The sequence below is a fragment of the Protomyctophum parallelum genome (genome assembly GCF_964188405.1).
Source record: "Protomyctophum parallelum genome assembly, chromosome: 3".
Lineage (NCBI taxonomy): Eukaryota > Metazoa > Chordata > Actinopteri > Myctophiformes > Myctophidae > Protomyctophum > Protomyctophum parallelum.
This window is the reverse complement of record NC_139698.1, coordinates 49647956-49673320: the sequence shown is the minus strand read 5'-3', so window position 1 is coordinate 49673320 and position 25365 is coordinate 49647956. Positions and strand designations below refer to the sequence as shown.

At 41.1% G+C, this 25365-nt stretch overlaps 4 protein-coding genes across 4 annotated transcripts; 2 read left to right on the top strand and 2 right to left on the bottom strand.

Annotated features, from left to right (window-relative positions):
- Positions 1-795: 795 nt before the first annotated feature.
- On the bottom strand, positions 796-2443 carry LOC310855729 (beta-1,4-galactosyltransferase 1-like). Its single transcript, XM_083760853.1, has one exon. It carries the CDS (start codon positions 2350-2352, stop codon positions 1357-1359), a length of 996 nt encoding a protein of 331 aa, XP_083616979.1. The 5' UTR covers positions 2353-2443; the 3' UTR covers positions 796-1356.
- Positions 2444-4546: 2103 nt separating this feature from the next.
- LOC310855731 (trypsin-like) lies at positions 4547-9550 on the bottom strand (the record flags this gene model as incomplete). The annotated part of the gene is made up of 6 exons (XM_083760855.1): positions 4547-4699; positions 6280-6416; positions 7726-7889; positions 8222-8320; positions 8870-9026; positions 9511-9550. 6 exons carry the CDS (start codon positions 9548-9550, stop codon positions 4547-4549), a joined length of 750 nt encoding a protein of 249 aa, XP_083616981.1.
- A 1472-nt stretch (positions 9551-11022) lies between these two features.
- On the top strand, positions 11023-13362 carry LOC310855730 (serine protease 1-like; the record flags this gene model as incomplete). The annotated part of the gene is made up of 5 exons (XM_083760854.1): positions 11023-11062; positions 11515-11668; positions 12151-12410; positions 12863-12999; positions 13210-13362. 5 exons carry the CDS (start codon positions 11023-11025, stop codon positions 13360-13362), a joined length of 744 nt encoding a protein of 247 aa, XP_083616980.1.
- Positions 13363-18985: 5623 nt separating this feature from the next.
- On the top strand, positions 18986-20345 carry LOC310855727 (interferon-gamma-inducible GTPase 10-like). Its single transcript, XM_083760851.1, has one exon. The coding sequence runs from the start codon at positions 18987-18989 to the stop codon at positions 20121-20123; it is 1137 nt and encodes a 378-aa protein (XP_083616977.1). The 5' UTR covers position 18986; the 3' UTR covers positions 20124-20345.
- Positions 20346-25365: the final 5020 nt, after the last annotated feature.

The following is a 25365-nucleotide window of genomic DNA, read 5'->3' as shown; positions in this document are numbered from 1 at the left end:
TTATAGTCAAAACAGTGGGATGTGTTGGGTCACCTTATCACAGAGTATGCAAATCTTTGAAAGAGGGGAGGGACTATCACAGTCACACAGGACGTAATATAACAACATATATCCTCTTTTTTTTGTAATATCCACAATTGTGTCTTTTTTATGTATTTCTCATTTCTGGGATTCACCAATGTTCTTATTTTTGCTCTTCTAAAAATACATTGTACTGACCTAAAAGGGGGAAAAAACATCTTGTCTTCAGTCTACTGATTGATTTGTCCACCAATGCAAGGAAACATACGTTTTACATTTGAGGAACTTGAACAATACATGATGCATACTGTATTGTTCAAGTTCCTCAAATGTAAAACGTATCCGTTTCCTTGCATTGGTGCAGATTCTTGAAGATACACTGAGAAAGGAACATCCGCACTCTTATTATATAGAGTATAGTTTCTTATGAAGTACTAAACACACGCAAACGCAGCAGTCATACTACGTTTCAAAATAAACAAGTTCGAAACTACTCAAGAGTGTATATTCCTCTCTCAATGACTCATACTATCACATGTTTAGTAATCATAATTATTAGAAATAATTATGATTGAATAATTCCATTTGTGGGCTAAACAAATAAGCTACTATAGTCAAAACTATATAAAAATCATTGGATGATATTGCATGCATTCATCTCTTCAGGTTCTTTTATTTTCAATTGCTGTGTCCCTCCTCTAACAAATGTGTTTTTTATGTCAGTACTAGTAGAAAATCACAATTAAATTCAACTTCAGTTTATTGACATCACAGGTTTTCCCCACAATCTGCAGTTTATTTTTTAAATAAATACAAGTAAAAATGACAAATATAAAAAATAACATGTTTTGGAACAAAACAAGTTCCTAATATGTCCTCTTCAAAGTCTGCCTATAGTTGCACAATTTGGAGCCTATTGGGCATAAGTCAAAGCACAGAGACAAAAGTATGTGTGATGATTTTGAATATCGTCACTGTCAGCTGGAAACCTATAGCTAGCTTGTACAAAACTGTTCCTTTTTTGTGATTATAAAAGGTAGGCCTATGAATAGATTGTGTGATACTCTTGTACAATGAAGTAGGGCATTCATCATTAATACTAAACAAAAACTAAACTAAACTGAACTGCAATGATATAAACATGTCTCAACTTAAATGTTTAGAGTGGGATCAAATGAGACGTAGGCCCATACACCAAGGTTTTGGGCAACCTGATATTGATGGATAAAGGAAAAAGTCATGACTTGAGAATATAAATGAGCTGGGTGAGACTGGATCAATGAAGAGGATTCGCGCACGCACGCACACACACAGTCACACACGCACGCACGCACACTACGGGGTGCCAATGTCGACAGTAATAAAAGTATAAAGCATGTCTTTCTCAGTCTTAACAACATGGTATACGAGGGAGTTTATTCCGTCGCTGTCCATGGTATGTCTTATTTTAGCCAGCACTTTTATGTTATCCGGATTAGGTTCATTGTTTAAGTCTCTTGCATGTTTGATCATTGTGTATCTGGCAATCTGTGAATTAGGTCGAGAAATAGCCATGCCTTTATAAGTAATACGCAAATACATAGCATCATCCTCACCACCCCATCCCCAGAAAGAATTGGGGAAACCGTTGACTTTAACGAACTGCGCTTTGGAGAGGGCTATCGCTCCACCAATGAGTTGGTTGTATCCCAAACTGAAGTTGAACTTATCCACGGCCACGGCCAGGTGCCGAGGTTGGCTGTAGCACCTGTACGGGTTGCGGTCGTCCATGGGAATAATGTCCACGTCGTGGAAGATGAAGCAGTCATATTCATTTTCCTTCAGCGCCTCGAGAAAGCCCGCGTTCATCAGCCTGGCTTTGTTGAACGTCCCATCCCCGTGCTGGTTGATGACATAGAAATCATATTCTACTTGCTGCCGCTGCAGGAAGGGATGGAGATAATGCAGCAGGTACTTCATCTGATGATGCCGGTTGCGAAATGGCACGATCACCGCCACTCTCTGCACGGCGACGCACTCCCGGGGCTTGAATCGGCCCCCGAGCTGAAGAGCGGGGTTCTCCTCCTTGACGGTGTCTAGACTCATTGTCTGGTTGAGGTCCACGGGGAACGGACCGGACAGGTGAGGTGAAGTATCGGGGCACCGTCCCGTGTTGGTCTCGTTCTTCCAAATCCATTTGCCATCGCGGTCGGCGTCCTGCCAAGCTGAGCTCGAGTGCCAGCTCTCAACTCTGTTTTTAACAGGTGATTCGGCATAGGACTTAAAACACAGCAAGGCAAAACACACTAGTATCAATAACGTCAATACTGTGAGCCAGCGTTTTGTCCTCATTTTGATTAATATTTGGTCAAGGAAATCTTCGCCTGAAGATTATTAAAGCCTTGGATATTCGCATGCCTAGTGCCTACTATAGCTAAGCCTATACTACAACGAAATGGGCAAAGTTCGTTGTGAGTCAACAAACACCCTGGCTGATTGCAGTTAAATAGTTCAACCTGTTGGTGTCACTTTGAGATGTCACATGACTGTTCTCAAGTTTCTCTCCCCTCTGGTCGCACACTGTCTGACAGCATCTTTTCAATCAATTTGGTAAAAAGGTTAGAAACTAATCAAATAAATATAGGCCTATATTTATAGTTCAAAGTAGTAGCCTACATTATAATATAATTTAAAAAATAAATCACACCTGTGTGAATTGAGGAGTGCTCTTATCATCGTACATCATCATGATGTAAAATAGACAATATAGGCTATATAAGTGCTAAGACATAAAATTCTCCATTCATTGTCAATGGTCAAGGTTTGTTAAAGACAATGTTTGTGGACGGTAACTAAAAGCTGGATTTATAGGAGGGGCTAGAGCCCCTCAAAAAACAAATAGCAGAAAGTTACCATTTATTTAAAGCTTCTCAGTTTGTATGTACATTGTACAGTATAGGCCTGTGTAAGATCAGTACAGTGCATTAATGTCATTATGGATCTTACTTCTCTATTTGTACATTAAGAGTCATGTATTCAAACTCTTTGGGTGGTTTAAGCCCAAACCCCAATGATTCTCCAAGCAACTCCTTGAAACATGCAACTACTTGAGTCCCGGCATTTTGTGGCAAAAAGGGAACAAATTGCTGTATAGGACACTGTATAGGACTGTATAGATTCTATACAGTCCTATATTGATAGCACTGATAGCACTGATATAATTATGCCTGTGATTTGGAATAAATACAAATTTGAATGCACTTGTTCGGGAAGATTTAATACTTATAATATTAATACTAGACAAGCAGACAAGCCTTAATGTCAAGCCCTGATGTATGATGATAAGAGCGCCCCTCACTTCACGCAGGTGTGATTTATTTGTATGTAGTGTTCTATACTATACTATAGAACACTACATAAGTCCGAAGGACAAGTGCCTCAAAAAGTTAATGTCAAGCCCTGCATCATATATCATCTCATTCTGGCCAATCACAACTTGCCTCCTCACTTTTCCATCTTCAATTTTCTGCCCTCACATTTTATCCTCAATACGTACTTTGCTCAGCCAATCAAATAATCTCAATTCCGTGCTCAGCTAATCAAATCATCGTTATGTTTCACACAGACACACAAAGCTGGGCATAGGAGGGGCTAGCGCCCCTCAACAAATAGATGAGAGAGAGGGGAGTTGCACCACTCAGTTCACACAGGTGTGATTTTTTTTAAACTCTAACTGAGAGATTCCCATACCAGGATACAATGTTAACAGAACACTCTGAGTGAGTTATCTATAGGCCATGTTCAGGGTGTGTTTACTATAGCGTTAAAACTTCTCAGTTTCCTGAGAAGATAAAGCCGCTGCCTTGCCATGTAGATGTTATCTGCATTGGTCTGAAAGGTGAGTTTATTGTTCATGGTTGTTCCCATATATTTAAAATGACTGACCTACTCCACTTCCTCCCCACTCATAATAACAGGCCTAAAGATGAACCCCATGGTGTTAAAAAGTTTTCAAATGACCATCAGGAATTTCGGACACGACACTCTATAAGGTCATGGTTTAAGGTTGTTCTTTCAATTGATTGATTGATTGATTAATTGATTGATTGAAAATTGTATTAACAGTTTGCAGAATGGGTACAGTTCAAGGAAAGTACAGGTCAATACAAAATCTTCCAAGAGGATAAAACCATAAAAAGACTTACGACAGCAAGTGGAATGCTGGTTAGACTGTGGTACAACTATCTAATGATATTCTATTGAAATCACTCAAAGACAAAAGACATGGATGAGTATGTTACTACGGACTTTATTGTGTGTTTTACACTGTGTTAACTCTGTGCCATCCAGATGTAAGAGACAGAGAGACATCATCCGTGAGAGGGTAATGGAAAGAGCAGGAAATAATGCATGAGTGGAACATGAGTTGTAATGGAAAAAGGAATGTGGTTAGTCAGGTGGTCTGTGGTGGGTAAGGAACAACAGGTAGTAGAGTATAGAGAAAGATGGATGGGAAGATAGGTGCAGATGTGGACTGTGGAGGTTTTCAGGGGTTGGCTGCCAAGGTATCTTGGATCCAGTGATGAAACTCGCACACTTTGACATACACACCAGGATAGCCGGCCACAGCGCACCCCCGGCCCCATGACACCAGACCATGGAGTTCTCCAGAACACACCAGAGGACTGCCACTGTCACCCTGTCCAAAACAAAAAGAGAGTGTCACAGTTAATTCATTTTTCAACTGGTTTTGTCTACCACTGTTTTAGCCCCACCATGACAATGTGCATTGCACATCTATACAAATGTTCCATAAAGGCACGGGATGTAGGTTTATACTCTATTTTGTAGTTACACGCTATATTGTAGTGAGTAGTTTAGCTTCATCATAACGGCTGTTGTTATTGGTTTGGCAAGATATATCATAGCATAAGAGAAAAACTCAAATCTGGCTGTCCATACTCATTTGGTGCCCTAAAGCTTAAGCAAGCTCAAACTTTCTTTTATCTCTGTGCTTATTTCTTGATGTGACACCCAAACAATACATTAATGTATTGCAAAGTTTGTTTTCCGTATTGCTAATAGCATCATAGACCATTATCCAAGTGGAAAGTGAGTCTGGAAGATGCTGAACCTGTTTCATAACAAGCAATGTGGAACAAAACAAGCGAGTTGTGCCAAGCACAACCAAGTCTTCTATTATGGAAAGACATACACACGCAGATGGCATACAATACCATGCTAGAATACTGCTTAGTGTGGAAAATTGCCAGGGAATGTAAATACATTAAAATGAGCTATTTCTCATATATATTGTGTGTGTGTGTGTGTGTGTGTGTGTGTGTGAGACGTGTGTGTGTGTATATATATATATATATATATATATATATATTGTCCGCCTTTAACCCATCCCAACAATTAGGAGCATTGTGCTAATACACAGATGCAATAGATCACAGGAAATCAACACGACTGTAAAGCAAGAAAACAAATATACCTAAGTGTATTTGATATATTGAATGTGTATTGAACTGTACATTTTACACATTTATACCACAATTAATGTATAATTAAAGCTACAATCTAGGAATTAGTTCAAGTCAGAGTTGTGTTATTACAATAGCATATCTGTAGTGTTTGAAAGTGATCTCCCTAAGCTTCCATTGAGACATGATCCTGGTGCCAAGTAGGACACCTACTGGTTAACAATGTCAAAGTTATTGGAAGCAGAACGCACACCGGATTGAAGTTCAGACCTCTTTGCAATTACCATTAATTTTATGCTTTTATGAAATGCATTTACGTATACTTTGGTCACAATTAAAACATTTATTTGTTTATTTGTTGACATTTCTGCCTGGCCTAGCTCAACTACTGTATTAGTTAACTAACCCCCCTTTCACAGCGTGGTGCATTAATAGTGAAAATAACTGATCTATAAGATCATGAGTTGTGAGCTTGTAGATCAGTTATTTTAAGTATTTTTGAATGCTTTTACTTTTTTTAATGATATGCCCAAAATAGTGATTGATTACAATTTCATAATTGTATTAAATGATTGACAATCAATATTTCTGTATACTCAATTAAATTGATTCGTTTGATTAACTGTTTCGCGGAAATTCACATCCTTTCAGTGGTGTGATAAGAAGTTTCCATTATCAACCGCTGTAGCTGTACATAAAGGCAAACTTTGTCAACCACAGAAAGCAACGTTAGGTCAATCACTCCACAAAGTACTGTGTGTTTATTCTTGTCTTTCCGAGGCAGTATACTTACATTGCATGCATCTCGGCCTCCATCCATGTACCCAGCACACATCATCCGGGGGGAGATCTTACCGGGGTAGGCCTTCTCACAGTCGGCTTCATCCGTAATGGGCACATCCAGACACTGCAGAAGGACGGGCATGTTGACTGAAACAGGTCAAACACACAATGAGAGAGAGAAACGGCTGTGCATATCTATCAGAAAACATACAGTATAGTACAGTAGCTGGTTAGTCCATTTTCTATTTTATTTTTCAAAACAAATGGGGAAGAAATATTCTTGTAAATATTGTAACTGTACCCTACAATACCAAGCCAAAATATAGTGTGTAAATCTAAAGGTGAGAAAAATCTATTAAGTTTGTGTTATGTTATGGGTAACAAGAAGACTCACCCCGGTACGTGCCTGTTCTTCCTCCCGGAATTTTCCCCAGTGAGGGGGATAACTTTGTAATATGCTATTGGCTGTTTGTATTCTTTTTGGAAAAATATAAAAAGATACTCCTGTGGAAAGGCTATATTATATTACTTATATTGACCCTATAAACAATTTAGTATTATTTAGTATATGTAAGGTTTTGCCCCCTCAAATGGTACCTCGTCAGATAATCCCCACATATCCTACAACAACTTCTGTGAACAGACTTCACTGTAGTAGCTTTTCATAAATTATATTTGTACTTAGGCTGTCTGCTGTCATGAAAGTTTATAGTTAGAGAAATTCAAAATCCAGCCGTCTGCTGTCCAGCCTCTCCCACCCCTCACTGAGGAAAATTCTGAGAGGAAATCAGAAACGGGGTGAGTCTTCTTGTATTCATGTTATGTACCCTGTCCTATCCAAAGTCATTGATGGTAAAGAAAGAAACAAATGGTATCGTGGAAAAACACAATGCACTGTCAACCTTTTAATTTCAAGGACCCCCATTTTGAGATGCATTAGGTACCAGGCCACGCACCCTAGTTTCCTTTAATTTGAATCATGTGGAAATTGGCGTGACTCCTATGTGACTTCTTGTGACTTTATGCGGCCAACCGTGACCTCATTCGGCTGTAACGTATCTATGATGTATGACTTCAAATGTGGGCAAGGTTTCAGCCCGATCCGAGCCCCATTGACTTCCATTATAAAAGTTAGTAAATATTAAAAGAAATATAACACAACATTAGTGAAGGTACTAACGTACCTATCCTACTGGCAGTTTGCACAAGACATTTGACACTGATTGGTCCAGTGGTTTCACTGGTTTGCAAGATTAGCTCCAGGCAAACACACAGACATCAGGCACAGACAGACATACAGACTATAGCCTCTTATAAACGGCTAGACTCCCTGCAGAGCCACTTTGTAAAAAACGTTGATATAATTTCACATACATTTACATAAATATGATTATAATTATGCTCTAGTGTAATGATTAATTATGCTACAATATAAAGATCAGTGCTATCAGCTCACCCTCCTCTCCCACGGCAGTGTTACCCCAGCCAGACACAGAGCAGGGCATGCCCCCCATTGGACAGCTCGTGGGCAGAGGGATGGGTGCCACCGCCTTAGTCACCTCCACAGGGTGGTAAAGCTTGATCATCATAATGTCATAGTCCAGGGTCTGGTAGTCATAGCTGGAAACAGGTGAATAATTAAGGTGTGTATTGATGGATGGAATTGGATCATTGTTGTTAGAAGCGTTGTGATTTGTTATGTTTAGATAATATACATTCAGAAGAAAAGGCCTAACTTCTAAATTAAATAGCTTTTTATTATTAGGCCCCCTCCTTTCCCCCCCCTCCTAATGTAGAGGGCCAATTATATTAATTAAGGAGTAAAGTCTACAAATGTCTTCATCGTAAATAGCCAATCTATAAGATCACACACAACACAGTTTGTATAGCTGACATTTTCACAGAATATAGAGACACTAGGGGTTCATGTGGGTAAGGAATGTTTTGCTCACTCTGAGTGCCAAATGATGTTGTCTATCTTCACCAGCTGCTCGGTGCCCTCAAACACACGGAGGTCGTGTTCTCCCAGCATGACCTGCATATAGTAGGGACTGAGAGAGGACAGGATGGGTTTATAAAAAGGTAATTTGCTGTCTATCTATAAACATTGTATATTATTTAACCAGTAAGACGCCCTGAGGGCGTGTCACGAGGCCATATATGGAGTGACTGACTGACGGGAGATGCAGGTTTTAATAGTAAACTGTGACCTACAGTCGCAATCGGCAAACAAGCCTGCAAACATGACTAATAAAGAATCAGCAACAAAATAGTTATACCGTATGTAAAGAAAGTTATTGTGTGTGTGTGTGTGTGTGTGTGTGTGTGTGTGTGTGTGTGTGTGTGTGTGTGTGTGTGTGTGTGTGTGCGCGCGCGCGTGCGCGTGTGTGTGTGTGTGTGTGTGTGTGTGTGTGTGCGCGCGTGCGCGCAGTATGTTTTGCCTACTTGTATTGTTAAACTAGCTGTATTGTACTGTATGTGTATATGTGGCAATAAACACCTGACCACACCATCATGGTACATTGAATACTAAATACTAAACCAAATTCCTTGTATGAACCTCATACAATAAAGTGATTCCGAGTTCTTTTTATACTCACTTGTACCAACAGTGGGCGACAGAGAGCACCCACTGCTTGTTGATGAGCACGCCGCCACAGAAATGATAACCGTAGTTGAGAGAGGCCATGTAGGGTCGAGAGTGAGGCTCACACTCCTGTCCGCCAATGATCCTCCCATCCTCACGGGGCACTGCCGCTGTGACACAGAGGGGTTAATTAACAGAGGGGGAAATTAACTATGCAAGTCACATTCACAACAATTCACAATGCATCTTAGGCTACTTTCACAGCTGGTTTTATATATAATATCATCTGACGAATAGCGAAATGAACTTATCTACAAACTCACAACGTGTTTCATGGCGATGCGTTGTGACCTTGTAGATCTGCTCTTTTTGATACTTTAAAAAAAAATAATGCAGAGGAAAAAAATCACAAATATGGATTCCAGGGTTAATGTGGTTAAAGCCACATTTATTAAATCAGATTTATTGATAATTGTATAATCCCAAAGGATACTATGCAGCTCTAAGAAGCTCTTTGAGCGTCCATGCAGCCTACAGTGCTTTTCTGTGCATGCCATGTGTGCATTTCGTGGCTGGCATATGTGTATACACACATAAGCACTTGAGTGGACGCTTGTGTGTATTGGTGTGCATGTGTGTGCGTGTATGGATTACCAGCAGCTCCAAACAGCAGAAGAAGGGCCAGCAGTGTCATCATGATGCCTGGTGAATGATCAGAAGACACCGGGAAACACTGTGGCTCCTATTTATATCCAACCCCAAGTCCATTCTGAACCCCCCGACCCACCCCCTTTAATCAAACACCCACATCCCAGTCCTCACCTAAACCTCCCCCAACCCCATTCCTCCCTCCCACCAAACTGGCACCCCTGTCCCTGGCTTGTTATCATGCCCCAATTCCCTTATCGGTCTACTAAAACCACCACCCCTCCACCGTACACCCTCTCCCTCCTCTCCCATTACCCCAGCCAGACACAGAGCAGGGCACACACACACACACACACACACACACACACACACACACACACACACACACACACACACACACACACACACACACACACACACACACACACATACACATGCAGTAGTAATTATACCAGTTGTAATTATACCTCCTGGTTTTATGGGGAAATGGAAGGCGGGGCTTTTCAGAGTAAAATCTGCCCATGTGCTTGGCACTCTAGCGCCTTTATTTTGACAAACTCTAAGTGTTAAAATGTTGACTTTACAAAAATCTATATTGAATAAGATTACTTTACATTTGTGCTGTAGGATTGTTAAAACGTCTCAGTGCAAAACAGGCTACATTACATATTTTATATTTATATTGACAAATATGTCGAAAACAGACTTGTCATTCATTTGGATGGCAGCCATCCCCAAAACTCTGTTTGTCTGTTTTCCTTTGGCCGAGTTAATCATCAGAAGTGTGAAAATATAGACATGACCTTGGTCCTTGCCTTGGTCACTCTGTGGCACTAAGCCACTTGGAAGACAGTGAGTGAGACAAATAAAACCCTCTGTAATGTTATTTAAGAACAACCAAAGCTGTTCCCAGTTTTTGCTAAGTGTATTGTATTGTTAATAGTTTTTAGTTTAGCTTTTTATTTTATTGTATTATTTGAACCATATTTTACATTGGTCATATCTGTAGTGTATTGTGCTGCTTATGACAATGAAAGCTGTATATTTAAATATAAGATTAGAAAATTAACAATATTCTCGGTGCAGCACAACATGTTCGTCTGCACTTGAATGTATGTCATGTTAACTTGCATTGCCCCTATACTAAAGAAAGAAAGACAACATTAAATTATATAACGGCAGTGAGAACACGGCGAGAGAAAAAATAAAATGCTATGAATTAAGGTTACGTGTGAGTTTTCCCAGATTGTGATGACAGGTCAATTTATGAGATAGGAGGCATTTTCTGGGTGGGAACAGGGGCAGAGGGAGTAAACAGGCGGGGGTTGGATGGAGGGAGGTGTGTGTGTGTGTGTGTGTGTGTGTGTGTGTGTGTGTGTGTGTGTGTGTGTGTGTGTGTGTGTGTGGGGGGGGGGGTTCTGGTCAGCACACAGATAGATGGCATGAGGTATAAATGCTGTGAATGACAGAACAGTCTTGTCCAGTTCGAGTAGAGGAAGACTTTAGTCAGGCTACAGGATGATCGGCCTTATCGTACTCACACTCCTGGGTGCTGCAGGTAAAACACACGCTCGGCCGTTCACAAGACAATATGACAACAATAAGCAAGACAAATACAAATACTGTAGACACAAAAAGGAAATGAAATCAAAAAGACGAGACAAGACAAAAAATAAGGGAAACTAAAAAATATATAGTAAAAAAACAAAATAAGAATTATTATTATTATTTTAATAAACTACTGTTATTACTGTTAAAGTTATATGAATATTAGTCGAACCGCCATATGAATGACTGACTGGACAATTAGTCCGAAATATCAGGGAGTCTCAGCTCATGTTTAAAAAATGGTCCCACATTTCACTGAATTTTATCAGGGAGCCACCCAGCAAAGCATTATGATTCTTTAGTTATAGGTTTAAACTTTATGCTTTACACTGGGGGTTTTACTCTGTATATAGCCTGTTATGGTTCTTCTCAATTGCCGTCTCTCCCCTTCCTGTCTTTCAGTGGCAGCCCCCATGGATGACAAGATAGTGGGAGGTTACCAGTGTGAGGCTCACTCCCAGCCCTGGCAGGTGTCCATCAACCTCGGCTATCACTACTGCGGAGGCTCCCTCATCAACGACAAGTGGATCATCTCTGCTGCCCACTGCTGGCAAAAGTAAATATTACAGTATGGCTTACTTGAGTTCAGTCAGTGGTTTTCAACCTTTTTCATATCAAGGCCTAATATTTATTCTGCATTTGAACCACGGTCCACTGACCACCATTTGATGAAATGAAACCATAAGGGTCTGTTTGGTTTCATGTTTCGCTCTCAAGAGTTAAAGATCTTTAAGGGTCCATTTGGTTACCAACTCCATCATTTAGCTGGAGACCACCTGGAACCCCCTCAAGGACCACTGGTTGAAAACCACAGCTTTAGGGCATTATTTTAATTGTATTTCATATGTTTTGTTTAGGAGAATCAATGCGTGTCTTTTGAATAGATCTATAGATCTATCTAATAGATCTATGTGGGTTAGGGATAAATCTATGGGTAAAATAAATTCAAGCTGACACTCTCTCTCTCTCTCTCTCTCTCTCTCTCTTTCTCTCTCTCTCGTCTCTCTTACGTGTTTGGTCTTCTCTCTCTTAATTCAGCCCCTATTCCCTGATTGCCATCCTGGGAGAAAACCACATCTACAAGTACGAGGGCACAGAGCAGTACATGTCTGTTGATGCCATCTACTGGCACCAGAGCTACGATTACCAGACTCTGGATTACGACATCATGCTGATGAGGCTGGCCCATCCTGCTGATCTCACCGAGTATGTCAAGCCCATAGCCCTGCCCCAGGCCTGCCCCAAGGCCGGCGACATGTGCCTGGTGTCTGGATGGGGCAACATCTACACTGATTCAGGTATGGTTTGAGAGAGGAGAAAAAAAAGGGGAAAAAAAGAATATATATATATATATATAATTAATTGTTGCTTTTTGTGTGGAAAATCTCATCCCAATATATGTTCAGTTCAGGAAACGGATGTGAGGAAAAATCACTCTCCTAAGTATATTGTGTGTCCGGAAGCCGAAGATTTTGTTATTCGCTCCTGTCCGTGTGTGTGTGTGTGTGTGTTTGTGTGTGTGTGATTCCGTATGTCTATGGTGCTATACCAGGCCTCTTTCTTTTTGGATTATAATAACCCTATTGCAAAAAAGTTTAACCGTATCGGAAAGGCTATTTCCCCGTCATGTCCTGTCCTGCCAGCTGGAACCCATGTCTCCAGCTATGCAGGTACGAGTGACCTACCCAGCCCTTTGTGTGGAATAAAGCTGTACTGTATTATGTCTCCACCTTTCTCTCACACCATCCAGTGTTCAACCCATTTTACCTGCAGTGTGTGGATGTTCCTATCTTGTCTGATAAGGAATGCGATAATTCCTACCCTGGCAAGATAACTGACCGTATGGTGTGTGCCGGATACCTGGAGGGTGGCAAGGATTCCTGTCAGGTATTCGAAACATAATAATCTGTATGGCATGACACCGTAAACTGGTGGACCGGTGGTATACTATACAAGTATACAATAACCGCAGCTGTCCTGGACAAATATGTGAATTATTGTTTTTGGCTTTTTTGCTCTCCACTCACCCCTTCTCTTCTCTTGTCCTCTCCTCATCTGCCCTGTACCATCTGTCTCCTCTCCTTTCCCCTTGCTCAGGGTGACTCCGGTGGTCCTCTGGTCTGTAATGGGGAGCTGCAGGGCATTGTCTCCTGGGGCACCGGCTGTGCTCAGCCAAACTACCCCGGAGTCTACACCAAGGTCTGTTCTCTGCTACCCTGGATCGACGAAATCCTCACTAACTACAGCTAGGCCCCCCACATCCCATCACAGGAGACGTGCAAGGGAAACTTTTGAGGGAGAACAACTGAGAGCGAAATAGAGAGAGAAGGAGTAAGAAAGAGATGTGCCACTCTCCAGTATAGCACAGAAAGGGTTCCAGCCTGATCAATAAAATTACTTCCTTGATGCCATTTGTGCATTTGTTTTACTTGTGTATTTGTTCTATTTGTTTATTCAAAGATGATGGGAATACAAATAGTATGCATTAAAAATGCTGATTGTTTCCTCAACACTGAAACAAAGAAGACATACTGTGTAAGGAAGTCTGGTTAGCCGCATTATACTGTATAGATTATCACCTGCATTTGGCAAACTATTAACTATAATAGTACAGTATGTAGTATGAGAATAAATTTATTTGGTTTCAACTCCTCGTCATTACAGCAATAAGACACAATAGCAAAAAAACTAAACAACCCTGTACAGGGTTGATGGGTATACAAATTGTACAGTGTACAGTAAAAAGTTCCCGCAAAAGAGCCTGCAAAAGCGTGATCATCATTCATCAAAGGTGACAAGACAAGTTTTGGGAACAACTGGTCCTGGTACTATAATTCCTTGATCATTAAAGTGCTACTCCAGGGTGTGAGAATAAAGGTTACACATGTGACGTATAGTTAGTACAGTGTATCAGTCCTGAGAGTTTTCTTTTTTATATTTAACCTGGAAAACAATAATTAAGAACGTCTTCTTATTTACAATCGTGGTCTGGCAAAAGGCAAGGCCTCCTTGAGGATATAATTCAATATTCAAGTTCCAAAATAAATAAATAATAATAAAACAAGCTCAAAATGACATACATAATGACACATATTACATCATATTTCAACATCTGAACGCACACACGTGACTGCTTTGCATTACTTTAACGTGTTGTACTTGAAAGTTGAGAATAGAATCCCTTGATCAAATAACATTAGCGTGCGACGTGACGAAAACAAGGATAGGATGATAAAAACTAGTGTTGGAGCTTGTAGATGATCATGTTTTGAGTGTTCATGCCGTTTAGATGATGGGTTGTTGCTGGCTGCAATGCTGTCGGCTAAAGGCCAGCCAATCAGGACGAGGTTGTCACTATGGTGAAAGCCAACCTGAGAGAAAAAAAATAGACCAGCATGCTTTCCAAGCAGCTGGTAAAAAACCCAATATGATAATATATCACAAAACACTGTAGAAAGGATTGCATTCTTTCACACATTATTACAGTTAACCTGGAGGCCCTGTGATTGGTTTGAATACAAAGGCTGGATAGAGATTGAAAACACATTGTGACAAATGCACATAATGTTTTTGTATTTATTTGCTTGACCTATGCATGTTATTATGTACGTGTGATGTATGTACATGTGGAGTGACTTTACAATTAATTTTAACATTTCTGGTTCACATGAGAGGTAAGAATCGAAGAAAACCTCTACGAGAGTCTAAAATGTTTGGGCTAGGGTAATTGAATGATTGATGGTGTCACCCAACTTTATTTATAGAGGAAGTGACAGTCAAACAGGGAGTGCGGGGATCAAATGGACAAACAAACCTAGGTGCACGTTTGACAGAGAGGAGCTCCATGGCGCCAGATAGTCCGACCGTTTAAATCATCGTTAGGTTTTTACAGTCTATGGTTTAAAGTAAACGCGTAGTATCTGCAGCCAAGAGGAAGGACAGACGAGCCAACGGGAACAGGAACACGCTGTTGCTGCCGTTGGATACTATCGGTCGTTTGGAATCACAGTTGCCGACGTGCGTGGAGTCAGACCGAGACATCACGTCAATAACGGTGAGACCATTCCAAACATCTCGTCCTTGTTGGATTATCATAGGCCCTAGCCCCGGGGCCCTAGGGGTAACCCGAACGCTCGCTACGCCGTCGGGAGCGGCCGAGCGGACTCTTCATGCTGTGTGGATTAAAGGAATTTTAAGATACTTTAGTGCGCGTGCACGCGGAGAGGAGGACCGACGCGCCAGGTGGTGGCCCATTGATTGATTTAAATATTTCAGATTTTACGGGGGCCAGTTTCGAATTGCAGGCGTCCGTAGGTGCCCTTTGAGAGCGGTTTTGAAGGAGTGAAGGGATTCACATGTCTTAATGACTGTTGGTAGGGCGTTCCACATTTTGGTGGCATAGGAGAGAATTTAGTCCCTTGTTTGTGACGAATCTGGGTTGTACATGGTTTGTTGCACTCCCTCTGGTGTTGTGGGTGTGAACTTTATTTACATTAAGGAAGTATTTAGACAGGTACATGGGCATCTTGGTGGTGTATCGAATCTTGTGGACCAGACCCATTGCAAGATGCTGTACTCTGTCGTCGACCCTAAGCCATCCCAGCCTGTCAATTGTGGGCAGGGGTGAGGTGGGTTCGGGGGGTGAGGCCAAGTAGGAGCCTGACCAGTTTGTTTTGGGAGGTCTGCAGGGCCTTTGAGGTGCTGTACCAAGAGGTGCATGCAGCATAGTCAAAGAAACCTTGTACGAGGGCTCCTGTTAAGGTCTTCAAGGTGTTTTTGTTGACCAGTGAGGAGATCCTATAAAGGAATCTTGTTCTTTGACTTTTTTGATTACGTCGGTGGCCATTTTATCACCGGAAAGATTGGCCTCCAGGATGGAACCTAGGTAGGTAATTTCATCTTTTCGTGTGATAATAATATATCACACGAAAAGATGGTTTGAAGATTGATCTGTACGGAAGCTCACAGCAGCAAATGGCCATCGATAGCGTCTTAGCGTCAGTTGTAAACTAAGTACTGGACCCTCGTCTGGTTTGACAGACAGGTAGTGTGTGCAGGCTGGGTGGTGTGATAATCCGGTTGAAGTATTCCTTCGGTACGGCCACTGTGGTGGCGGGACCGGGAGAACAATAACGCAACACGAGACTGTATCACGCTAAAGGTTCACAAAGTTTATTACACAAACGGGAACATATATAGTGCTGGATCGTAATGACATGACAACAAGATATGAGACATAATAACGTGCCTGCAGCAAGGCTGACCTTGCTGTCTGAGATGTCTCTCGTAGCCTAACTATAAAGTATGCCACAGATCAGGCAGTACACAATACATATCAAGTACACTGTCTCACGTTCAAGTACACAGACATTGATGTCACATACGAAAACCACAAAGTGGACCTGTACGCAGGCCTATCGCAGGTCATGGATAAGGTCAGAGAGAGGAGGATGAGGCATGGGCAGTGGACAGTGTTAAGATAAGGTCAGAGAGAGGAGGATGAGGTATGGGCACTGGGCAGTGGACAGTGTTAAGATAAGGTCAGAGAGAGAAGGTTGAAAATTCCTATTTGTCAATTCATTGCAAATCGACACACGTGATTTAGTTACTATGTCCTTGTGGTCTGGCATACGTAGGGCAAACTAAAAACGACCCCTCAAACAGAGAATATCAGAACACAAAACTGCAATCTGTACAGCAAACCATGGTTCACCTTCATTAAAATTCTGTGGGATTGAGATAATCGAGATGCCCAGCAGAGGGGGTGATATTCTAAAGAGACTAGCCCAAAGAGAAATGCAGTGGATATACACACTCAATACTATCACACCCAATGGACTGAATGCTTTTTGGGTTAAGATTAGCTTTAATGCCTGGATGTGTAAGTGAGATACTATGCCTCAAAATGCTTATTCAAATCAGTTTGTGATTGGACCCTGTTGATTGACTTGAGATTTCAGCTGTAGGTGAACTCTGACCCTTTTGTATAAATGTACTTGAATTCACTTGATGTGAATGCTCTGAAGACTGCATAGCCGAAACGCGTAAGCGTTCCTTTATTAGCCCAAGATTAGTTTTTTGTGCAAAACTAATGCTTGGAATGGATTCAGTATCATTAAAAAAAAACCTAGTTTGACACGTCACATACTAAAGCATAATGAAAATTTGAAATTTTGGCCTATAGGTTGTTGATGGTATGGTATGCTCAATAACGACATCCCGTCAGCAAGTGGATTCATAATGTATACTATAGACCAGGGGTGCCCATTACGTCAATCGCGGTCGATCGCAAGCGCTGCGCAGGTAGACCGCTTGGCCCTGCCATGAAAAAAAACAAAAACAACAATCCTCGCCTCGGGCAGGCGGCGGCGCGGCGGCGGCTTTAAAACCCCCCACAATGCAGTGCCTTGTTTTCAAGTGTGGGGAACAAACAAACAAATTAAAAGGATATCTATCCATCATTGTTCATATAGCAAGATGCGCGTGGCAAAGAAGCCTAAAACATATCACTTCCATGCAGAGTGGGAATAAGATTATTTTTTCACGATGTCACATTGCAAGTCCAACTGCGTTTGCCTTACTCGAGCCCATCGCTACATTCATGTGCTTCCCATTCAGTGAGACATTTTATAGTTGTTTTATTGACCTAAAATACTGTCTATAGGATAGACAGTATTTTAGGTCAATAAAACAACTATAAAATGTCTCACTCCACACCCCCGGCTGCCGGACTAAATGGCCAAATTATCAGTATCAACAGCAACTGCAAAGTTGAATAACTTGATATAATGTTCACACCAAATTTGAGCAGTATTATTTGAGCCTCAGATACTCTGAATGTCAGATTGTAGTTGGGTTGTATGATTATTCATCACTTTGACTACTTCCTTCCTGGCAAGCAAATCAGTGTTCCATTTTTTATTAATTTACTGGAAGTCGCCAATCTCTAGGTTGCTTTTCCTGTAAGTCGGAGCATTGCACATTCCAGTCAGAAGCATATTTCCATCAACCGGTTGATGAGAGCAGATTCTGCCAATGCTTTTGAATGTGAATGGAGCGGTTTGTTTCCATTTGTGGATTTCCACAAAGAAATGCTCCATTCCCAATGAAAAGCATTAGCAGAATCAGCCCTAATAGGCAGAATTAAAGTTTGTTAGTTGGTTGTATTGATTGATGCTTTTCTCTTCTCGCATCCCATGGACAATGCAAGCCTGAAATGGAAATGTGTAGTAGTTGTACAGACAGCAGCAGAAACTTAAGCACCTTTGTGGTTTTTTTCTCTTCAGAATTATACTTCCCTAGGTCAATGGCCCATCATATACCTCAAGAACTCATTTGGCATTGGTGGACTACTCTCTCCAGTCACATGAATAAGACAAACATTATTAAGTCCATAGACTTGGCTGCCACATGTCATGTCTGAAAGCCAGACGTTGGAGGGGCACCCCTAAAAAATGAGAGAAAGTAACCACCTAAAATAACATAGCTATGCCAAACATAATGGGCCTACTGTTAAACACAACAATGAAATGATTAGGGATTAGGGCTGCTCAATAATGCCTACAAACGACAAAATAGTTTAAAAGTTGTGCAATATTCTTTACACCACACTGACCACAGGGATCCTGGGAATGAAGTCAGTCATGCTCTCTCCCCTGTGTGTGGAATCAACAGCGTTGTCATAGAGCTGTCATAGATGCATAGCTGTCATAGATGCATGACAGATATTTAACTGCCTGACTTCACCAGTTCAGTTTGTTATTTGCACAGCCATCATTTGCACAGCCATCATTTGCACAGCCATCATGGCTGAACCTATCTATGAAACTGCTGAATCGAGTGGTGCGATCTACTATGATAATGATAACGAGATGATGGTTGAAGTTATGGGTGAATCACGGAACTATGTGAAAGTTGATCCTTCTCTATCATCAGCCGAAGCAAAAGAGGAACAATTCCGATTGGAGAACGTGACTCTGAATATTGCCATTACTGGAGAGAGCGGAGTGGGAAAGTCTTCCTTTGTCAACGCCATGCGAGGTCTTGGAAATGGAGAATATGGGGCAGCAGAGACTGGAGTGACTGAGACCACTATGGAACGCGTTCGATACAGGCATCCCACCATGCCCGGCGTTTACATTTGGGACCTGCCGGGAATTGGTACACCCAACTTCAAAGCTAAAAAGTATCTTGATAAGGTTCAGTTTGACTCCTATGATTTCTTCATCATAATTGGCTCTCTTAGGTTCAAAGAGAATGATATCATGCTGGCCAAAGAGATCAAGAAGCGGAGGAAAACGTTTTACTTTGTTCGTTCGAAAGTTGATCAGGATGTGCAAGCTGAATTACGGAAAAAGAATGTGACTGAGGAGCAGATTCTCACCAAGATCCGACTCAGCTGCAGAGAAAACCTTGCACCTGTTGGAAGCCCCAAAGTCTTCCTCATCTCCACCATGGACCTGGGGAAGTATGATTTCCAGAAGCTGGTTGACTCCTTGCAGGAAAACCTGTCTGACCATAAGTGGTCTGCTCTGGTTGAATCTCTTCCTGTCTGTTCTCTGAGCATGATTGAGACAAAAAAGAAAGTCCTTAAAAAAAGGGCAAAGATCGCTGCTACAGCTGCTGCCGCCTCAGTGCATATCCTTCTTCTTCCTGGCTTCTCAATTTGCTGTGAGATTGCTATCATGGTAACGTTCCTAGAGAGAGCCTTGTCTACCTTAGGGCTGTCTGAAAAATCCATCCGAGCACTGGCAGTGCGAGTCAACAAGCGACCACATCAACTGAGATCAGTTATGAAATCTCGCTTTTCCGAGGGAGTAGATAAGACAGTCGTGGCCGGTATGTTTCGCACAACAGGCATGTTAATGGCAAAGATTGTGGAGGGTATGTTGTTTGGTGTTCCGGCCATCACAATGGTGATAGCATTTGCCACTACTCTTAAACTTCTGATTCAGGCAATAGAAGAAATGGCAGAAGACTCTAAAGCAGTGTTACTTGCCGCAGGTTTGTGATGAAACGATTGTAAAAATGATGTAATGTTGTTGTACTGTAGCCTAAATGCTTTAGAATTTACAACATTTTACAATGGTCAGATTTATGTACAGTACTCTAGTAGTACTCTAGCAATGTAATTGGTAAAACTACCCAATTATGGGGTGATGTTAAGAAGGTTTTTAAATTTGGGCTGTTCCGTACCGACATGAAGTTGCCAATCTTCTTAGAGGTGATTTATAAGACACTATAGGCCTACTGTATATATTGCCTAAAATGTTAGTGTATTATTTGTAAATAATTTATAACTTTTCATATAAAACATAACTGAATCCTAACACAATGTAAATAACATCAATAATATATTTTAGCTATTGTGAATTAATTAATTTTAATCTCAACATATTATGAGTATGCTTGTTATGGAATGTCCCAGAGACGGTAAACATTGTGGTCTTCTGCAGATAGAGGCGACACCTGCATTTTCTTTTTCATGGGAATGAGGAATTCATAAATTCATCAATTCAACAATTTGTAGAGGTGGATGCTGAACATTTCCATTTTGTGTCTTGTATATTGTCATCTTTTGTATCAAATAAACATACTAAAATACATTTGTATTGTAATGTTCTATTTTCTTACCAATGAAATACTTAATTCCCGCAACAGACATTTACATATTTATGCTTATTCATAATGTATTTTTTTATATAATTGTCTTTCTCTTAATCCGTGCCCAGGGCCCCTTTTTGTGATGCATTTTAACCTTATTGTATGCCTTTATGAGCTATGGTATCATCTGAATTTCCCCTTGGGGAGCAATATATCTACAGTAGCTATATTCAAGTATTTAATTTCTATACTGTGAGTTTATAATCACGAGAATAAAAAAGAATGAACCAATATAAATTCACGTCATACTGGTATGTGAACATCAAATTGAATGTACTTTCCAGAGAAGCCCGGTATAGCTTCCCCTCCAGAGTAGACCACTGTGTTTTAGGGTTGAGCAAAAACAGTGGCCCACATGTGTCCCAATGTGTGTTTGCCATTAGTTCTGATTGATCAGGTACTGGTTGAAATAAAACAAATACATCTTATTCAAAAACCTAATATATCTCAACCGAGAAATGTCTAGTACTTCAAGGTTTCTGAGTAGGCCTATATGTATAACAAACATAACTTATTGAATTCTTAGGATATATGCCTAACTCCATACAATTTCAGTTTGGAGAATATCGTGTAGAACAATTCCTATCCTTTCTCTTTTGCGTTTGTGGAGCAAAGAGAACATTTGCTACTTGTGGCCTGCCTGTTTATTTAATTTTTTTAATCGTTTCATTTCAACACTGCAGCCTTTAGTTGGTATGCTTGGCGTGGCTTTATAAAACTATTATTAACGTCATTGTAATTGTGTTGATAGAAAGAAAACAGTCAAATCAACACACCACAGAATACAGAGGCATAGGTCATCATTTTTATTGGAATACAGAGTACAGTTTGAAGACCTCTTTGATTAGTCCAATTTCTGTTCTGAAACTACATGTTGTAAAAAGTCAATTCATGGTGGCATGTAACTGCCTGGACTAACTTCATGATCCCTTGAGCTTGCAGCTCGTCACATTTCATTTCAGCATCAATTAATTCATTAATAGGGTTAACAGACTATATATTCTAATGCATATTTGTGCATGAGCCTCTGTTACACAATCGATACAACAAATCAAGTACAGAAGAGAAGAGAACCCAACGGAGACAGGCACTTTCTCATTTCTTTCTTTTTTTTTTTTTTGCATTTATATTTTTATATAGGCAATACAAAAAACAATGTAGTTAAAATCATGAGAACATTTCATTACATTTGATTTGGGGTTTTTAGCCAAGGATCATTTGCAACCCCAGTCCCTCATCGTAGCCTAGTTTTCTACACCAGATATTTTCATGAATAAAAAAAGAAATAGAAAAGAATAACGTTCCCAAAATTACCACAACAATGTATGACATTTTATAACATACACTACATATTTTGTTTTACAAGTAAGCCTCCAGCTCGTCACATACAGACTGACCCACCAGGAGTTTTCCCTGTACCTTTTGCTTTGAGTCCACCTGGGAGTACAGGCTTTCTACTCCCAATGGTGAGTCCACCCCTGGTATGTTTTCTCCCTGTACCCCCAATGGTGAGTCCACCCCTGGCATGTTTTCTCCCTGTACCCCCAATGGTGAGTCCACCCCTGGCATGTTTTCTCCCTGTACCCCCAATGGTGAGCCCACCTTTGGCATGTTTTCTCCCTGTACCCCCAATGGTGAGCCCACCCTTGGCATGTTTTCTCCCTGTACCCCCATTGGTGAGTCCACCTTTGGCATGTTTTCTCCCTGTACCCCCAATGGTGAGCCCACCCCTGGCATGTTTTCTCCCTGTACCCCCAATGGTGAGCCCACCCCTGGCATGTTTTCCAGCATCACTATACTAAACACAGCTTTGGCATCCTCTGCCATCTCCTTTATCCCGTCACGAATAAAAGTCGGTTCGGCGCTGTAGAGCCTACAATGTGGCGTCATTTGAGGTTCGGGGGGGCGGTTACCGTCCTAAAAATTGACCCATACTGTGTGAGAGAAGTTTCACCTGCCGAGAATGAGGAAAGAGTGCTGACAGAGCACACAAAGATGAACACACTGTGAGACCAAAGTTATTCTCGGCTGAACGTTTTGATTTAGGAAAATACACTACCCATACCTGAGGTTTGAGGAATTAATACAATACATACATGCCTGTATGGTTGTCTCTAACGGTGGACATTTTTGTTCATGACAAAGACAATATATGTATGTATTGTGTTATATGTATTTCATGATCTGAAAAGCTGAGAACGTACAAGCAGTACATTTTATTGAAGCCTATAGTTAATCTCTATTGATTAAGAAATGGATATTTTAGCTGCCATTTAAATTATAAAAGATACAAGGTTATTCTACAACTCTTCATTATGATGGTTATAGAACTTCTCAGGCTAATAAAAACAAAATCTGTGAATCTGTATTTTACATGTTGTTCCGTAAATATCAGATATTGTTTGTAGGAAGTTGTAGAAGGATGGTGGTTTTGTTCACATTTTGTGGCAGTTCAGCACTTCAGGCAGCGATTGACCCTAGACAGTGATTGAGGGGTACATTCCTTCACTCATCCTCAATCAACTCGAAATGATCATAGATATGGAAATTATGACTGCTGTGTCTGATTAACGAGTGATGATACCTGGGATCTGATCAGCTTGGGCTATATAAACAAAGCTCACATCAGCACTGAGGCTCATTCTCCTCTGCGAGGGGCACGGTGGAAAGACATACTCCACTTCACACATCGAATTTAACTATATGTTCTCTTGAGCTGTAACTGTTTACCTCCTCTTAAAGCAACCGCCAGAGTTTACTGAAATACTTGCTGTGTTGGGAAGATTTTTGTTCATGTATTTACCCCCCCCCCCCCCCTGCCTTTGTTAGAAAGTCCTTTATATGAATTAACAAGACTATTTCTTGAGCACAGTCTCCAAAGCTCACAATTTCACTTGATGTCAACATGAATGTAGCCTGCAGTCACTTAATGCTCTGGATAGGAGTATTAACCCCTTGAGACATCCCTAAATTGTAAATTACTAGAGGTTCCCTCAAGATCTAGCAACCTAGGCCTGCCCCCTCTTTCACTCTCCCTCCCTGTCTCTCTTTCTCTCCCCATCCCTCTCTGCCCCCTCTCTCTCTCTGCCACTTATATTGGCTCATGTGTCACAAATGTTATACTGTATACAACTCAGCCAATCACAGCGCAAGATAACAAATCTTTGCAATTGTATAAGGGAAGGATATAATACATTTATAATAAAGTTGGCTATGATAAAGAGATCATGAGTGATGTCATGAGTGAAGCACAGAACTACATGAAAGTGGACCCTGCTCAGTCATCAGACAAAGCAAAATATATACAAGACCAGTTGGAGAAGTCTGAACATTGCCATTACTGGAGAGAGCGGAGTGGGAAAGGGAAGGATATAATACATTTATAATAAAGTTGGCTGATACAATACAATGACCTCTGGATGTATGTACTGTACCAATGGGCATCAAATACTGTTTTGACATCCCATATTGTTTGCCTGGCTGTAATTGGCAGAGACTATTTCTTGTAACTTGTTGACATCTATGGCAACTGTCTATATGTCTATGGTTACCCCATCCCATCCCCACATGCACATTGGAAGAGACAGGGACAGGGCCTCTTTCTTGCATCTTTTTGAGTTTTGTATCTTTTCCTTGCATGGCTGGCTGCATGGTTACAACTACTGTACATGTACAACACAGTACTTGTGTGTTGGTACTTGGAAATAAATAGCTTTGGTCAAGTCTGTGTAAATGATTGATCTGTACGGAAGCTCACAGCAGCAAATGGCCATCGATAGCGTCTTAGCGTCTGTTGTAAACTAAGTACTGGACCCTCGTCTGGTTTGACAGACAGGTAGTGTGTGCAGGCTGGGTGGTGTGATAATCCGGTTGAAGTATTCCTTCGGTACGGCCACTGTGGTGGCGGGACCGGAAGAACAATAACGCAACACGAGACTGTATCACGCTAAAGGTTCACAATGTTTATTACACAAACAGGAACATATATAGTGCTGGATCGTAATGACATGACAACAAGATATGAGACATAATAACGTGCCTGCAGCAAGGCTGACCTTACTGTCTGAGATGTCTCTCGTAGCCTAACTATAAAGTATTCCACAGATCAGGCAGTACACAATACATATCAAGTACACTGTCTCACGTTCAAGTACACAGACATTGATGTCACATACGAAAACCACAAAGTGGACCTGTACGCAGGCCTATCGCAGGTCATGGATAAGGTCAGAGAGAGGAGGATGAGGTATGGGCAGTGGACAGTGTTAAGATAAGGTCAGAGAGAGGAGGATGAGGTATGGGCAGTGGACCGTGTTAAGATAAGGTCAGAGAGAGAAGGTTGAGGCATGGGCAGTGGACCGTGTTAAGATAAGGTCAGAGAGAGAAGGTTGATCCCCACCCCTTGTTGCATTCAGGAGGGTACCCATAATCAAAGGTACAGTCATGTACACAAATATGGTTCAGAAAAAGACCACATGGCTGACAACAACTGGAATGTACAGATGTGGTATGTGTGCCTGCTGCAACAACACATCAAACAAGAAATCATTCAATTAGCCGCCCCACACTGGAAAGAAAATTCCTATTTGT